The sequence below is a fragment of the Pempheris klunzingeri genome, chromosome 16, assembly GCF_042242105.1.
Source record: "Pempheris klunzingeri isolate RE-2024b chromosome 16, fPemKlu1.hap1, whole genome shotgun sequence".
Lineage (NCBI taxonomy): Eukaryota > Metazoa > Chordata > Actinopteri > Acropomatiformes > Pempheridae > Pempheris > Pempheris klunzingeri.
In genome coordinates this window covers 9,198,362-9,217,047 of record NC_092027.1, presented here as the reverse complement: position 1 = coordinate 9,217,047, position 18,686 = coordinate 9,198,362, and the positions used below count along the sequence as shown (strand labels likewise).

The window sequence follows — 18,686 nt, the reverse complement described above, 5'->3', positions numbered from 1 at the left end:
CCACGATTAATTCGCCAAGTCTGATTCCTTTTGCCGCACATCTTTCCACTTCAGCCAAGCGTACAAACTTTTTTGCAATATTTTCACTTTTTTTCTTGTCAGGTTTTGTACATGCAAATTGAAACAGGTGGATGGAAATGCTCGTAGCTCGTAGCACAGCATTAACTGACGTGGAATAATTCATGAACACTCCCAAGCCAGAATAACGGGAGGCTCTAATTTTTCCTATTTTGCAGACATTACGTGAACGCAGCATGTAGTTCACTTCTGCCACTGCAGATTAAAGAAGCAAAATAAAGTGTTGATTAGTGAAAGTTAGAGGTGCTGGTGGGCAGCTTTTTCCGGCGGGCTGTTTCCAGTCTTTATGCAAAGCTAAGCTAACTGGCTGCCGGCTGTAGCTTCATGTTTAACGGACAGACGTGAGAGCGGTGTTGATCTTCTCATCTATCTTCAAGTCTACGCAAACAAGTGCATTTCAGTCAAATTATTCCTTTTAAGATCTAACTGATAGCTAACTAGTCCCTTCTTTACCACACAGTCATTTCCACTTTTTAAAAATAATAATAATTTCCTCTCAAACTCTTTGTGTTTGTGGGCACTGATGGTTGACTGAAATGTGACACCACACCGATTGGCTTCAGCGTCCTGCCTCACGCAGGCTTGTTCATGTAAAAAAAAAAAAAAAAAGGTTCTCTGTCCAATCTAGCAGTGTAGTCACAAGACAATCTTCGTATATGAGAAATGAAAACCTGCACCCCTGTTACTCGTTGTGTACAATGTTTTTTAGAATCTCACTATTTTTGGATTAATTTGTGCTGGTGACAGTTCCATTGTCTATTATTATGATGATATTATTATTATGGAGCTTTTATTTTATTGCTATTTTGTGTAGGATAGTCAACTGTTTTTATTTTTCTCTTTCTTATTTTATCTTCCTTATCATAAACATATAGTACTGGTTTCCTTTTTTTTAAACAACTTGCTGAAAATTGCACGATCAGTTATTGTGGTATTAGCAAATGCAATGAAGGAAATACCAGTTAAATGCTGCAATTTTAATTAAGATATAGAATATATTTATAAAAACGGGAAACAACTGAAATTAGTAATTCATGAAATTTGAAAAATGTAAATGCATGGGATACAGGTAACAACAAAACTTATGTTACGTACAGTAATGATAAAGGACATGCATCACAAATGAGTTTTAAAACAACTCAGAATAATGTAGCATATGAAATACTAAAGATGAAGTTTATAGCTAATATATTGTGTTGAGCTAGTCTGCTTTGGGTTTTGTTGTAAAGAAAATATTTCTTTGTTGTTTTTTTGAGAATGATATACAATTTGTGTATATTTTCATATACAAAGTATGCACTGATATGTTATTGAAATTCTATACCGCTTTTACAAAAAAGTGTTTGTTGTACCAAAGTATCCAAGTCCCTTGAGACCTTACCCTTTTTGCGTATGTTTTACCGTATTTTATATATTAAATAGACAAACTGAGTGAAATGAATTTGAGTCTGGCTTATTTTCTACTCTGAACTACTGTCTGAAGCAAAAGAGCCTCCAGAAATATTACCAATAAGGAATGTTTGATGTGAGTTAAGTCTCCAGAAATCTTCATAAATCCACCAAAATATGATTCAGCCCATTTTAGAGGTACATCAGTGTTAGTGTGCTTATTTCCTCTCTCTCTCTCTCTCTCTCTTCATCCTTTGTTCATTGTCACAGTTACAAACGTGCGATGAAGCTTCGTTTCACACATTCAGTGATAACTAGATGAGCTAAATTTAGCTGATCTCTCATGACTTCCTATGAGGTAAGCAGCAACTGTGTGAGAGTCAACATCAACGTCTGAAACACTGAGATTAAACAATCTAACCTTTATTCACTTTAATAAAAAACACTAAAAATGTGCGTTTTGTTCAGATCCTGGTAATAAATGGATAGTTCAGATTTTTTGATTGAGGATTGTATGAGGTATTTCTCTATAATTAGTGCTTTACCTACAGTAGGTGGCCGTCAGCACGTCCCCAGTTAGGAGGAGCAGTCCCATCAGCTGACAGCATAAGAAAAAAAAACGTCCACCTAAATCAATATCATTGTATGGTAAAAATATTTAGAGTATTTCTAGAAATATATTTGATAAACATTTAGAATATTTTTACTGCTTTGGATTCCCTGTCTGATCACTCGTGCCAGTATGACACTATATTTTTCTGTTGCATTTGCAGATTTGTAGCGTGCCTTCAGCCCTCTGATGAACTAAAATGCTTCCGTTTATTTCACACTGTGCTCAGAATGATACTTTTATCTGTTCTTTGCATGGAAAGGTTGTCAGCAGACACATGAGGGTTGAGGTTGCAGCTCTGTACTTTTATCGTTCGCTGAATCATTTTCCAGTCTGAGTGAAACATTTGTTCAGGTTGGCAGAATAAGTTCACTGAAAGTCTTGTACAGGTTGAAACAGGCCTCGGAGTCCTAAAAGTCTGATTTCAAGTGATGGGTGCATACATGAGCCACGACTGCTGTCTTGAATATTTAGTTTGTTTGTGTTATTGTGTGACTTTGGTGTTTTAAAGGGTTTGTTCAGATCCAACACAATGTTTGTGTAACACACAATAACACCAAACCAAAACAAACTAACCGATCAAGCAGCAGTAAACCAGGTTATCTCTTGTTCTGCCAGGTAAAGTTACTACTACAGTGGAGTCTGGTGGGTTTGAAAAGTGCAAAACAAAGACGGTTCCTGGTTAAACAAAAAGGATCTTACAGATGTGTAAAAATACTGTTATAAGATGAATAATAATACTTTTTTTTTTGTTGTTAGTTTGATCTTTGACAATGCATCACTTTAGAAGATGATCATGGATTTTAAAATGGTCCTGAACTATGTGGAGAGAGGTGAGTGTTCAAGGAGAAAAAGCTGATATTGTGTGATTTTAACCCTTAGATGAAACACATAGTTAGACTGCTGCAGTGAATTTGAACAAAGTTTTGAAAGACTGAACATTTTTGGTGGTGCTGAAAGGTTAACAGGATGGGGTGTAGCCACATTTTGGGTTTCTCCAAAAACAAACCTGTCTAACAGTAAGGAAGCATTAATGGATCCTCTGTTGTAGACCGTCAGCGTTGAATGTCACTTGTCTGTCACTGACGCTGCAGTTTGCCAACATCTGTTGTTGCTCAGGACTGGCTGCATTTTTCAGGCTTTGAATTTGGACACCGACTATTTGGTCTTGTTAAAACTTGCTTCATGAATCATGATCACGTTTACAATTTTTGCCATTTGAACTTTGTTTATTAAACACATTCAAGGGCCAAAATATCAATCAGTGTTACTTTACTCATTCACTCATACACTGAAAAAGGTTCCTTCAAGAGAAAAATGAGACTATATACAAAAATAGCCAGACAACTAATGCTGCTACAAACAAAGAAAAGCCTTTGATCAATAAAACAAAGATGCATTCAAGTCAGACTTATAAATATACAATTTTAAAGATTACCAGTTGGTTGACAACAAAAGAAAAGAGGGAAATTCATAAAACAACTTTTAACTACAATGTTTGTAATTCTCATCATCACAAGTAAAAAAAAAAAGATCTTAGACTGCTCTAACATGCATTTGTGCTTATAGTGGACAGTTTTCAGGTTTCATGTCTCACTGTCTTTGTGTGAGGCGTCCACAGTTCGAGAGTGATGCAGCAAAATCAAAACTCTTCAGCTTTAAACTTGGATTTTAATCAGCTCAAGACGAGACGAGAGGGTAGACAACATTTGAAGATTCGTAACGGCAGATCAGTAAACATTGTAAACACGCTGTAAAAACAGCCGCTGTTCAGATCTCTGCAGTTGTAATTAGCATAAGAGCTTTTTATGTTAACTTTTTTGTTAAATGTCATATTTAAACTACCACATTAATATTGTGATTTCTGCCTTTATTTACACAGAGAAGAAGACTGAAGATACAAACGCACCCACAACCTGCTTCATGTCATCCATTTCTTTGTGAACCAAAGAAATGATCCGATACTAAAAGTTGTAATCCTTGAGATTTTCATGAAATCAAAGCCCATTTTTGATGCTCGTCATGGTGGCCATTTTTTCTACAATAGCCATTCAATGTATTTACCTTCTGTTATTACCTCTCTATATAATAGCTTTTATTATTACAGTTTGAATTCGGTTGGCCTTTGTAAGCACGAGGGATTCTCATGCGTGCATTGTAATCCAGTGACATCCTACAGTTCCTGCTGCTGCTTCCCATTAAAAACATTCACCGGTCAACAATCACACGGTGGCTTTTATTGTGACGCAGCCACAGGGAGAGAATTTTAGCGCCGAAGGGAGCAACAGAACAAGAAGGAGCAGCCACAGTGAGCGATTGGATCTTCTTCTGCTGCTGTATTTCTGACAAAGCAGCTGTTCGAGGAGTGTTTGCTGTAATATTAAACCACACTTGCTGTTAGGACGTTAACCATGTGCGCCCCCAAACCTATGAGGACCGAAATCTTAAGGAATACAACTTTAAAAAGGACAAAACAAGTCAAACTGTCTGTCTGAGACATGATATCAAAAAGCCGTTTGCGGTCACCTTTTTACAGACGGCTTCTAGTTGTCGCCCTTTAACCCCACCAGCGCTGCCGGGCGGGAGGCGGAGCCGTCGTGGGCGGTGCTACGTCGAAAATCGCCCCTTGTCCGACTGATGAGCAGGCGTAGTACAGGTTGACGCCCAGCATGACCAGGATGGGGAAGAAGGAGAGGCCGAATCCGAGGCCCCTGACGCTGCTGCCCAGAGAGAGGCAGAGCCAGTAGATCAGCCTGCAGCACGAAAAATAACAAATATTAAAATACTGACAGCCGGGCGAGGTGGATGTACTCAGGCTGAGATTGTCCGTTTCTGTTTGATGTAAAATTATAATCAGCTTGATTTAGATAAATGCTGACAAAAAGATGCGATCACGTCCCACATCACCCTCTCTGCCTTTTCAGCAGTAGCATTAGACGGCTTAGCTCCTCCATGCCTTTTATCAGTTTGTGTGTCAAGTGCCTGATGACTCCATGGACCTGGATTAATAACGTAATAGATCCTTTTTCACTTGCTCTAATTTTCCCCTCATCGTCTGTTTGAGAATATTTTTCAGAGCGGCTCAAACTCGATGCTAAAATGCAAAAAGGCTTCCAGCTTGCTGTTTGTACGGCACAGAGTCAGAGCTCAGAGGCCTGGTCGTTGTTTGGTACAGGAGTGTGACGCTTGCTGGTCTGGACAGAACAGCGGATATGTTAAATTAGGTTGATTATGAACCTGCTGTTGTCATCATGATTTACGATCTAAACTAAATACCCTAAATACACCTAACATCATTTTTATCGGTGCATTATTGGTGTTTTTCCTTAATGTGTAAATCTGTAAAACTGTGAAAGTAAAGTCTGGTGTGTAAACATCAGACTTGCTCAGTGGTGAATAAATGAACCCCAGTTTTAACAGGAAGCAGCTCTGCAGAATGCAACAATAACTAATGACTTTACTCACGTCTTCACTCCCACACACAGGCACTGATTCAGATGCTCTTGTTAACTGATGGTTTGTATTAAATCCTTCCCGGTCATGTCATTCGTGTGCTTTCATTGTGTTTTGTACAGCTGTGTCCTGTCTGTGTATTTCAGGCACTTTGACTAAATCGTCTGTTACTGGTAGGAATGAGCGACTAAAACTACAGAGAGATGATCATTTAACTGAGGACAGACAAACTCAGTGACAGATGGTGTTTTCTGCAGCGAGCACACGCTGACATTTTTATTTGAGCTGCCTGCTTTTCCCTCGATTTTATTTGTTTTTAATTTCTTGCTTATCAATTTAATTTGTTTAACCTTGCCTTTTACTCTGTGTGTTTTACAATGTGTGCGTTTTTTATGCTTTTATTAACAGGTACTTTGAAACTGGGTTTTGAAAGGTGCTACAGAAAGAAAGTTTATTCTTGCTGTTGTCATCATTACTGACTTGTCTGTTTTGTGAGTGTGTCCATGCGTCTGTTGTGGCTCCATCAAAGTCGACCCGTGTTAACAGGATGATTTATCAAGCCAGAGCCCCAGAGGTCATTTCCTTCATTTTTTTTTTTTTTTATATACAAGACAAAAAATATCTCTGTTTCTCACTAAGGCCTTGTTAAAAATCTAATATGAAGTTGAACTCATCAGTGTTCTCCTCTCCTCCTCCACACATTTCACAAGTGTGACGGTTTATTCACGTGCTCTTGTTATGGTTTTTATTTACATTTATTCATTTGTCTGGTTCACCATTTTGTGGTCACATGACCTGTCAGTGGATCTCTCTGTACATGTACGGTGTGTATTTGTCTTTACATCTGAAGAAAGGCTCGTGCCCTAAACAATACATACTCCATACTTTGTTTTTCCGTCTTTCACTTGTTGACCTTCGCCCCTTCTTTGCGTATTTAAAATGTTTTATATAATGACTGCAGACATCTAATAACCCTGCACCAGAATCAGCGATCCTTTCACCTGTGAGCACACGTACCTGCCGAAAGCAAATATGATGGTGAGCAGCGGCACCAGCTTGACCAGGTCCTGGCTGATGTAGGTTGCCATGACAGTGAGCTGCATGAAGAAGAAGAGGAAGAGGGCCAGCGACTCGTTGACGTAGTGCCAGTGCACTGCCACCTCTCTGCTCACCAGCTCACTCTGATAGAGCGGCTTCAAGGTGCTGTAACGCAGCCTGGCGACGCCCTGCACCACCACACCTGCAGAGGGACAAAGGTCCATTTCACTGGTTTTACTTATGGTGAAGCTTTTTTGTCTGTGGCTTTCAGTGTGGTTTTTACATCATATTAAGAGTCTGTCTGGATGAACGATAAACTTCATGAACATACGGAGGTCTTACCGAGCAGGATGGGGATGCTGGCGAAGAAGGCACAGCGTAGAGTGTATACCACCCTGAGGGGGGTGCCCTCCACTAGTGGCGGGTCAAAGGGCAGGAGGGCGTAACCTCCCCACACCAGGAGAGGGAAAAGGATCCCTGCGGTCATTGTCGCCAGAACCAGCTTCAGTTTTTCACTGCACAGGTGATCACACAAGTCTGAGGAAGGAAAAGAGTGGAGAATCCACGTTTATTGTCTATGAATGTCTTCACTGAGACAGGACAGTGTCAGCGACAGCGAGACAAAGACAATGAGACTGAGACTGAAGTCATAGCAGGAATCACGTCAAGACGTAATTACATCTGATTAAAGAGAAAAGAGATCGTTACGCTGCGCTGAGGCTCTATGAGCAATGACTCACTTAGTCACTGAGTTAAAACGTGCTTCAGACGACATTTCAACTTGCCTACATTTGTTGATCATCTTGCACACAACTAAACAACTTAAAATTCAGTGCAGTGGGCTGGAATGTTCCTCTGATTCAGAGACAAAGCGAATATGTGTCCCGTCTCCTCTCACGAAGAAATAAAAGGATTTGAAATCACAATGAGAGCAGTGTGTGAGCATCTGTCTTAAAGATAATCATACTCAATCTGGCCTTGTTTTGTTCCAGTAACTGTCAAAAGAAGATGTTTGGGCAGGAAATCACTAAATATTTAGTAAGGAAGGATTAGGGGATTAAGAAATCTGATGCTTGGGACACCCTGGTGGTCCGGGGGGTTTAACTCCTGGTTTGAATCCTTTCCTTTCCGGTCATCACTCTACTATCTCACTAATAAAAGGCTTAAAATGCCCCAAAATACTTGAAACAAGACTTTTTCCCCCACTGTTCCTGTTCAGCGCCAACATGTGATCCTACACTTCACAGAGGAAGTCATTTTATAAATGTGTCTCATGTCTCACACTCAGTAGATTCCTTCCTCCTTAAATGTACTTCCTGATAAAACTAAAAGAGTGTCGAGATGCAGTAAAGTCTAGTTTGGGTCTCATACTCACAGTATTTGTCTTCCTGCTCTGTCCACTCATGATGAAACTGCTCCTCTGAGTCGGGCTCCACCTGCGGCTCCTTGTCGTCCCTCTCTATGAAGAGCCTGCTCTCCTCAGGAAGCTCTTTGCTGGACGGACGCACAATTGTGACTTGTGGAGTGAACCCGAGAGCGGCTTTCTTGGAGATCCAGTTTGACTTTTCTTCCTCCTCATCCTCCTCCTCGTCCTCCTCCTCGTCTTCGTCGTCTGCCAGGGAGCCGTCCCCTTTGTTGTCCCGCTGCACCTCGATCTCGTCGTCCCTCCACCTCTCTCCCTCTGGCATGCTCTCCCTCCATTTGGCTTTGCTCTTCCTGTCGCTCTCTGTGTGGCTCTGCCCCTCCGACAGATCCTGGCTGCCCCCGCTGATCCCCGTGTCCCTCCCTTCAGGCTCCGACACTCTGCTTTCCGACCAGACTCCTTCGTCGATGTCCCCCTTAGGCCTCCTGTCTTTGTCCCCTGGCCATGGCAGAGTGCTGGGCTCAAGATGAGCAGAGGTAGTCGCTTCCACTTCCTCCTCTTCTTCTTCTTCTTCTTCTTCTCCTTCTTGATCTTCCTCCTTAACGCCCTCTTCTTCTTCCTCCTCATCTGTAATCTTGCCTCTTTCCTCTATGCTGTTGCTCTCATGGGGCTTTTTACTTCCCGATATTTGTGGCTCTGCAGTTGGACCGAGAGGTACAAATGCCACCTCTTCATTTAAATCTGATTTTAAATCACCTTGGTCAGACATTCTTGAGTTTTGAAGTTCAATTTTCCTTTTTGTCAGTCAATCACTGTTGCACTGTCACTGTGACTCTTAGCAAAGCTTCTTCCAGTTGTTAAAAGTCATTTTTGGCCCCATTCGTTAATGTCTCTGTGAGAGGAGACAAAAAAAAAAAAAAGAAGAAGTTACAACCATGTTTAAAACTATCCTGCCCCACCTTCAGGTTCCTACATTTAAAAAAAATCTACATTCACTGTTTATCGTGGGTGTGCTGCCCTGTATGGCTCATCCTGCCCCTGCACAGGTCAACAGCAAGGGTGAGTTTGTGCAGCTATCAGTCCTATTCCAGTTTATCTCAGAAAACCCGACCAATTCCTCTTAAAGATTTCTATACACAAGCTTTAACTATGACATTTTGAATTAAGTAAAAATTTAATTCAAGTATTGAATGAGGAAGAATAAGACTCCTAAACAACAAAACAGGGACCATAAACAACAAACCCACTGACAGTGAATTAGAAACTCTGGATATATCAGCATTATGTCCAGTTATCTGAAGGTGGTAACACTATGGCATCATCTCCTTACTTCCCTACTTGTAATGAAGTCCAAATCACATATTAAAATAGAAGAGAACATACCACAGGGGTGCAACTAATGATTAGCTTCCCTATCAATTGATCAGGTGAACACTTTCCCAATAAACCAATTCATTGTTTGGTCTATACAACATCTTCAAACCCACACAGATTCAATTAACTATCACTGAAGACAAACTCAAGTATGACATCTTTACATTTGAGAAGCAAATCACACATCTCACATTGTTGCTTGAAACACAAGTTAGATAAAAAAAAAAAAAAAATTGATCTGCAGCGAGTAAATTAAAAAAGTCCAAATTCTCTGATTCCAGCTTCTTATAATGAATATTTTCTAGATTCTGAAGTTTCTTTGGGTTGTGGACAAAAGAACACATTTGAGCACATCATCCTGAGCTTTCAGAAACCATTTTAGACGACTAAACAAATTACATGGCAAAATATTCAACAGATTAATCAACAACGAAAATAATCGCTGTAGTCCTAATTGATTATCATTAGTGTTGTTACAGATTAATTTTCTGTCAAACAACTTATAAACTAGTGGTCTGATTAAGTCAGTGGGGAAATTTGTCTTGGACAACAAGAAATACTATGAGGACAATGATACACAGCATAGTGCTTCAAACACAGAACTAGTCGACAAACTCTTGGCCTCCTGAACTTACTGCACAAATTGTTATGTCAAAAAATATGTAGCCTCAAAATTATACAATATTATGCTACAAATCAGAGCTGATAAAAGTCATGCTTTTTACTAACAGACAAAAACTCCCCTCTCCACGCCACACAAATTACTAAACCTTAATACTAAAATTCACTTTTTGAATATTAAACAATATCTTCAGAAATCCCCAAGTGCAGGAAACCAACTTTGGAATATCTATAAGGCCATTTATTAACAGAAAACACTGATATTATTTCAGCTATAGAGTGACAACAAGCTATATAAACATGGCTGCATTCCTTCAGTGTGAAAACATGATCCAGGCTGGACTTTGCCTGCCTGCTACAGCACGATTACATGCAGCAGACTGCAACAACAGTCTGTGGCTGGAACATCTTTAAAGTTAACTTGTATTGTTGTGAACGTGAGGTGAAGGATTTGAAATATATTTCTGAATTCTTAAGATAAGTGAGATTTAAGTGAGTTTTTACACGTTTTAAATCCCCAAAAAAAGCTCTAACAGATGTACTCACTCTTAGAGTCTGGAGTTTTGTTCCTACTTTAAAATATTTCTGCAACCTGCTCAATTCACAGACCACAGGTATTTTCCTTTTTTTTTTTTTTTACTGTGTTTGCTCCTCAGGGACTATACTTTACCTTTTGTGTTTAAAACAGTCCTAAATTAGTGGCACACAATGCTTCCCAAACACTGAAAGCCTACAACGAAAACAAGTTCAGCTTGTAATATAGAGTCAGTCCATCTCATGTTGGGTTTTCACTTCAAAACTTTGTTTACCAACTTCATGGTCCAGCTGGTTGAGACTAGTGAGGGTTAACAAAGCTTCTTGAATCGCTGACACACTCACTTGTAGCTTATCAGGCCTGGTGCTGAGCAGTGAGGAATGTAGTACCGAGCTACAGCTAAAACTTGTTTAGCAACTCTGTGTTCACGACCGAGACTTGTGATACTTAAACAGGCAAAATGATTGAACGTCAATGTTTCACGTACCTGTGTTGTTTGTTTGTTTTTACTTCGGTCACATTATCGAAATACTCCGTATCTTTACCTAGAAGTAGTGACCACACCAGCCTGGTAGTTTCTCTCTGCTGAAGTAAGAAGTAACCCGCCAGGTGTGTCCAGGTGCGCCGAGGAGGAGACGGTGAAGAGGTGTCACTCTGCTTCCATTTCCGCGTACCGAAACGTCACCGCAAACTTCCGCCCGCCATTTGTCGAATGTGACGTCACTCCGTTCTGTTGGATCCTAGTTCTTCTCCTATTCTTTCTCATTTTTATAGAATGATTTTTTTCTGTAGCTTCCATAGAGTGTGACGCACCGATTCCAATAGACCAGATCGGCACATCCGGGAACTTCAGCATGCTACGCGTCCTTGTCCATTTCAGGGGGAAACAAACAACAGTCGCCGTAGATTTTAATGTAAAACAACAGCGGTACAAAACAACAGCAATAGAAAAAAAGTTATTTTATAGATGACTTGAAGATACCAAATATACATCCACACTGCTTGACCTTGGTGCGTCAGTGACCCACTCAGTGACCAGAGGTCACGGATATATTTTACGTTTCAGTCCTGCTCTACTAACGGTATGCTAACTAGCTTTAGCATTGTGCTCTGACACCTAGATAAGGTGAGCTTGTTTTAGCACAGTCAGTGCAACCTGTGTTCCAGCCAGTAGTTAACTGTCCGTAGCCAATAAAGAACACGGGTCCCACTACAAGCTATACTTTATACATTTTTCTGCAATTATTTGCTACCTTTCTTCTCCAAAAAGGGGCGTGGCGATGAGAGCTACTCAGAATAACATATTGCTCTACATCAATATCATAAATCATTACCTGTTAAGGAGGCATGATTTACGCTAAGTTCTTTAAAATAAGTATTTTGTATGGAAATTTCCTGATTTGAAATGTAATGTGACATATTGATGCAAAAATCATTATCAATATGCATCAATAAACTGGGCAAACAGAACAAGCTTCCTTATACTGTATTTTTGTGCTTTTCCATTTCTTTTATATTCATGTCTTTTTGGTTTTTTAATCGTCTCCACAAAAAGTGATACAGTGACTCTAAATCAATATAGGACATTTTTACAACACTGGACAAATAGACAAACCTCTTTATATTCATATTTCAGTGGATTCATTTCCTGAGTAGAATTGCTACAGAGTACATAGCCAAGTACTAAAGGCACAGAATACATATACTAAAACAATAACATATACTGAACTAAAATCATATATAACATTAGCTACATGTTAAAATGCAACTTGTCTGCAGGTTAAGCCAACACTCCTTGTAGAGTTTTTTTTTTCCAGTGCAGTTTTATAGTCTGGAGTGATTCATCTGCCAAAGCATACACAGCCTTTGCTTTAGTTTGACTCAGGTGCATAGTGCATTAGTCATCAAACAGGACTGGTGAGGGTGGAGCTGCAAACTCTAACCCACAAACACTATGATAACAGCAGATTACTGCCTCTGTATCCGTCTACATCATTAAGTTATGCTAACTGTCTGGAGGTAAATAATGGAACAGAAGAGTTGGAGTGCCTAATCCAAACATCACACCACAATGTGAAAAATAAAACAGCAAGATCAACATTTTATTTCAAGAGCATAATCTCACAAATTTATTGACTTCTTGTTTAAAACACACAAAATCCAAATATGTCCACCTAAAATGATTTGACTTCCAAAAGCCAGATCTAATTTCAATGCGATTTTTAAACCCTTAAAACTCCATTTCCATCCCTCACCTCACATTCTTGTCACATATAACTTCACGCACAGAAGCACAATTTGGCATCTAGAAACTTAAATTGTTTGACCAAACTATACAGGTGTTAATATCAGCAATAATGATGTACAAGTCATGTCACAATTTTTACACAAGGTGCTCAAAAACAAGTAAATGAATGTTTGTGAAATCCAATCACTTGAACTCAATCTCAAGACAATCCCAATTTATAAAAAAAAAAAAAAAATCAGACGCTTCACAGCTACATGTAAACATTTAGAGAAAAGAGTGAAACAACAAATGCTGCTTGGTAACAGCTGAAACTAAAAAATTTAAAAAGTGGAGGAGGAAATCTTCTGGGCGACTGTGAGCGGTAGGAAGGCGTGACACAGAGCTTTACACCCTGTAGAGGAATGCACGTAATAAAAGTAGAGAGGCTGATCTGTGCAGGACAACGCATTGATCTGAGTAACGGTAACAGATGGTACATTCAAAGCTTTGGCAATTAAGGCAAAACAAATATGAAGACAGGAAAAACTGTGAAATGTCATCAAGAAGATTATGACATCATTTGAGACATTGTTTTTTCCCTCAAACTCTCCTCACAAATACTCAGTAGAGTCGATGTGAAACCACATCTGGATTTTGCTCCAGAAGCAAGAAAAACCTCATTGAGAATCACATCAACTCTAATACTAAAAATAATCTGTATTTTGCTTGAGAGCTTTCAGAGTGAACCAAGATGATAAAGTTACAGCCGCGCAGCTAAATTATGAGCTGAAAATGAGAGTAAAGCTCCGTAAAGCCGAGGGGATGTGTAGACTGAGGTGACAGTTCTCTGTAGGCTTATGCCGACAAGCAACCCCTTTCACATCATCATCATTTGATATATTGGGATAACAAAAATATTAATCACAGCCCCTTTTAAGACACAGTGAGATTAAAATAAAAAACATTTTCCAGGTTCTAATCCCACATTTGGGTCCATTTTTAAGTTATCACTTGTTAAATACCAAATAAAAGTAATCATCTTTATATCAAAATCCTTCTTCCTGTAAAACATTAAATTACTTTTGATGACTCCTTTTAAATTCAGAGGTGTATACACACAGAAATGTGTCCAGTCAAATTAGACTTCAGGCTCCCATCATATAAAACCACACTTGACAGCTAACTAGCTTGGCTAGCTGAGCTGCATCATAACATGAGGTGTGTGTTTGGATATCTGTTGGCTTAAAGGCTGCTTACATTTTCAAAGAATGAGACTGAGCCCTGTGTGGCTCTCTATGACAATTAGTCTGTGAATATAGAAAGCAAAGCCCATCTGTGACTTAAGGACTTCAGCTGTCTTTAGTATCAGTGCTCTTTTTTGTTGTTTTGACTCATCTCGCCAACTTTTGTTTGGACTTTTATTCTCCATCCAAGTCATTTCATCCAGCAAACATTTATAGTTACAGTTAAACTGACAAACACTACATCTGAAAGCTAAATGAAAACTGGAACAATCAGTTTATAATAATAAACTCTACATGCCAGTTCTAGTAAAATATTATTAGTACTACTGCTTACTCAGATGACAGAAATAAAGTACTCTGGAAAAAAAGAAGAAAAAAATCGCACACAACAAGATGGACGAGTTAGTCAGGAAAACAGAAGAGCTGCTGAGTATCTAGCCTACCTGACTGACAAAATGTTAAAAACGTTTTCATTGACAAGATTTGTTTACTATGTTTTAAACAGCAACTACTACAGCAACTGTTTTGGTCAGATCAGGATGGTTCATCAAGCCTGGTTAGTAATTTCTAGGCTTGTGTCCTGATCGATGAGCTTTTCTTCCGTTTTGTCCCCGTGCTCGACCAGCATTGTCTCTGTGTCCTGCTTCACCTCCTTTTCCGCCAGCTCTCCTTCGTGCTCTGCCCCAACAGCAGACGAGTCGCTCTTTGCTTTCGAATGGTTGGGGAGCGTGCTGTCCAGCTGTGGTTCGCCTCTGGCTTTGTTTTTGTTGAGTGAACCTTTAGGACGCCCCCTTTTACGTGGAGTTTGGTCGTTGTTTTTTGCAGTACTTGGGGGACGGCCCCTTTTTCTCGGGGAAACATCACTGGTGACACGTGGTGAGGATGTAGTGGTGGGTACACTCTTGCGTAAGTGAGCGCCTTTCTTAGACTCTGACTTGCGAGGCCGGCCACGGCTCCGGCGAGGGGCTGGTGGAGCTCCCTCTGGAGGGTCAACACGTGGGTATTTCCTCGGCCTTCCCAGTGGCTTCCACACTTTTGGCTTTTTCAGCTCCTCAGGTGATGGCACAGGGTACTTCCTTGGCCTTCCCCTTTTGGCTGGTTGCTTTCTTGGTCGACCACGTTTTCCTCTCCCGGGTGGGACAAGTACTCGCCGAGGCCGACCTACCTTACCGTGCACCTTATATGCGGGGGGTTTCTTGTTTAAAGAGCCTTTCGGTCTGCCTCTTCCCCTTTTAACTGGCTGAGGACCATCTGTGACCAGTTCTCCGCTCGCCTGTACTATACTTTTTCTTGGCCTCCCCCTCCCTCTGTGAGGCATCTTTGAAATGCCATTCGATGTGTCCTGTGTTGACTCCCTGCTGTTTCTCACCTCCACCTTCCGACCTCTCAACCTTTTCAGTGAGTTTAGGCTCCCGTCAGCCTCCCCATCAATGCTCAGCTCTCTCTCCAGCAAAGTTTTTTTATTGAGGGAGCCTTTTGGTCGACCTCTTTTCCTCGGTGTTACAGAACTACCTTCATCCTCACCGCCACCTGTTGAACTTTCCAGCTTGCGCTTCCCGGATCCTTTTGGACGACCTCTTCCTGGTTTTGGCGTAACAGAGCCACCATTCGGTAAGTCTTGAGCATCAGCCTTCTCAGGTTTGCTTTTACTAACAGTCTTTTTTGGCCTGCCTCTTTTCCTAGAGGAATGTTCTGTCATTGAACTGTCTTCATTACTGGCCTGTTTCTTTGACCCTTTTTGCCTCCCGGGACCTTGAGGAGTTTGCACAGAATTGTCAGCATGGACATCTCCTGATCCTTGCTGCTCTGTCTGTTTTGTGGCACTGAGTTTTGGACGCCCTCTTCCTCTCGGGGGCTGTGTGGACCCACCGTTGGAAATGCCCGAAACCAGCTCCATTAGGTTAACGTCTGTGACACAAACCTTCAGCTTCTTTGAGCCTTGTGACCTGCCCCTTCCTCTTTTAGTTGGACTGTTGTTGGAAATGTCCACGCTAGGCTCTCCCTTATTGCTAGCAGCATCTCCTTGTTCTGTCTCAGCCGTCCTTATTTCTTCTTCCATACTGTTGCCGTCAGCTTGGACTGCTTCTGTTAGGTTTGCACCTGGACAGTGAACACCGTAAAGCAAAATCAATATTCAACTAATAATCAGTTAATGTTTACATTAAAATATTTCAGATCAATTATGTAACTGGTGTGATCGAGCAGGACTTTAATGTTGCATTCTTTAATGTAAAGCCAGTAAAGTCATACATTGTTAAAATTACACTTTTTTTTTTGTTTGAACATGAGCTATTTAATAATTTCAGTCAATTATCAAATCAAAACAAGACATTTGCAGATATCATTTTGGACTCTAAGAGAATGCAAAGGGCATTTTTTCACAGTTTTCAGATGTGTTACTGAAGATAAGTAAAAAGTCAAAAATCAAGAAAATAATTGACAGATGACATTTTATGGTATATTACGTACAGTAAGCTTTAAGACCAAGTATAGCAAGTATAGTATAGCGACCTTCAAGACGTCTTGAATGACAGAAGAAATTTTTAACCTTTTTTATTGGCAGCAATACGATGTCATATTAATATTAAATAACTATGTTGTCTGTCTCGTGCATTTCAAATGTAGTGAAAACAGCCATTCTTGAACTCTGACAACTGACTAAAAGGAAATATAAACCATAGTAATAATGTTAAACTATACATCCTATATAAACTACACACATTAACATAGTGAACTAATATCAAATGTTTAAATGTAATGTCTGTATATCTAATGTGCTTAATCATTCACTAATCTAATTAATAATACAAACATAGAATATATGTATTCCCTCTGACTGATGGCCATTGCATTGGCACAATGCTTATTTAAAATTAAATGCAATAGTTTGAATCTTATTTTTAAGTTTTATTCATAATTGTGCACATTATCTACATCTGAAGACTTTACTGATTTGCTCATAACAGGTCTCCATTTCAGAAAATACTATTATTACTTGAAACCCCATTTTTGGCAAGAAAATGATAATATTACTCTTTTGCTAAAAAAAAACAACAACAGAGGGAACGAATACAATCTAGATAAACAACTCAATCTGCAGAGTACGACAGCAAACACGTGCACATTTTTTAAAAGAATTGGACAACATAAATACAAAATAATAAAGTATTTACATATTTTTATTATTATTCTAAGGATTGGTTTTAGACGGCTGTGTCTATTTTCTGGACTGCAGTCTGACAACGGCGGGAAGGAGCACCACTCTCAGGAGGCTAGCAATAACATGCGTGCAATTAACATCGCTGCATGCAAATACTAAACATTTTGCGTTTTTAGGCTGAATATTTACAAACTGAAACATGCAAATTATTTTTAAAAATCGTACAAATCCCATGCATTGTTAACTATTACTGACAGGGATTAATTTTGGTTTAAATTTACGGCCTTAGACAATCTCAGTGACTAAAGCTACGGACCAGATTGTTTTCCAGGTGATAGTCAGCTTCAGGAGCGATGGCGATGGAAACAGTGGCTAGCGGCGTGAGGCGGATAAAATACTGCAAACAACAGAGTGCATGTCCAACCTTAGAGGAATCCTCGGCACGATTTCAGCTTAATTTTCCATAAATTGTTGATTCATCAGATAGCCCGTAAAGTGAAAGTTCGCGTTTATTGTTGCTGTGATGGCGGTTTAAATTTGCGACCGCTTCCGGTCGTCCGTCACGTGTATGAGGCCCCGATAGAAACGGCTGCGCAGAGCTTTAGTTCCGCCTCAACATCCCCGCTGACTCCCAGGCTGAGATTTCTCACTTATGCTGTCGCCCACATACAATATTTATACCCACATTTGCACTCCTTTAATCCCTTCACACTGCTGTCTGCAGAACCGAGATACTTTACATTCCCTCAGGCGCAAATTCTGTATTTCTTTCACTGCGAAGTCCTCTCCTCGATTTGGCTGCGACTATTTTGGTTTGATACATTTTACAGTGACTATTTATGTTCGTGTATCTAATAATTAATAGCCTACCTTTGATTTTTGTTTTTACATGCTTCGTTTTAAATGGATATCTGTGCTTGTATTTCTGCTGCTGTGATACTACATTTGTAAATGAAGTTCATCATATATTTTATCTATATCCAGAAATAGGAGAGTAAAAGTCAAACAAATGTGTTTAAAAATGTGCAACTACTATGTGTAATGCGGACTTGTTAAAACTCATAACAATTAAAACATTGAATTTAATAGCAAGCTTCTAACAGCAGTCAGATAAATTACAGTATTTGCCTCTATAATGTACAGCAGTGGAGTGAATTGTATCACAAAGTGTGTATAATCATATGAACTAGTATTAATGTGCTTACAATTCTTTCTTATTTGATTCAAATCACATTTTAATGAAGTACAGTGTTTTATGTGGTGCAACCTCTACCAAGCAGTGGGACTGTGACTCAGTACTGCCCCCTAAAGATTTATTAAGTGTAAATAATTACTGGACAACAGTGATATCTTCTGAAAAGCATCTTCTTAGAACAATAATTAACAATATTATTAAGAATACTATAAGGAAAGATGAACATGAAAGCAGCTTTAGTGCAGAACCACGTTTGAGGAAGGATTAAATCTGTATGCAGAGTGACAAAGTTTTGTTTGTGTCATTTCAGTAAAACTCTCTATTTTATGTTTTATTGCTTACGGGCTTTACTTTTCATAAAAAATGATGTCCTCCAGTTGGAGGACTATAAAAAATTCA

General features: G+C 39.6%; 3 protein-coding genes across 6 annotated transcripts in view; 1 reads left to right on the top strand and 2 right to left on the bottom strand.

The window, feature by feature from the left end:
- Positions 1 to 1,519, top strand: part of LOC139215133 (myocyte-specific enhancer factor 2D homolog) — a 28,724-nt gene extending 27,205 nt beyond the window's left edge. For all 4 annotated transcript variants that reach the window (XM_070845991.1, XM_070845993.1, XM_070845992.1 and 1 more), the window contains one exon: positions 20 to 1,519. The gene's annotated coding sequence lies outside the window, so the exon portion shown is untranslated. The remainder of the gene's footprint in view (positions 1 to 19) is intronic.
- A 2,995-nt stretch (positions 1,520 to 4,514) lies between these two features.
- tmem79a (transmembrane protein 79a) lies at positions 4,515 to 8,822 on the bottom strand. The gene is made up of 4 exons (XM_070847028.1): positions 7,944 to 8,822; positions 6,911 to 7,105; positions 6,548 to 6,770; positions 4,515 to 4,830 (listed from the first exon to the last, which is right to left on the bottom strand). Exons 1-4 carry the CDS (start codon positions 8,698 to 8,700, stop codon positions 4,635 to 4,637), a joined length of 1,371 nt encoding a protein of 456 aa, XP_070703129.1. The 5' UTR covers positions 8,701 to 8,822; the 3' UTR covers positions 4,515 to 4,634.
- A 5,476-nt stretch (positions 8,823 to 14,298) lies between these two features.
- On the bottom strand, positions 14,299 to 15,878 carry LOC139215981 (chromosomal protein D1). The gene has a single exon (XM_070847029.1). It carries the CDS (start codon positions 15,827 to 15,829, stop codon positions 14,480 to 14,482), a length of 1,350 nt encoding a protein of 449 aa, XP_070703130.1. The 5' UTR covers positions 15,830 to 15,878; the 3' UTR covers positions 14,299 to 14,479.
- Between the last annotated feature and the right edge of the window lie 2,808 nt (positions 15,879 to 18,686).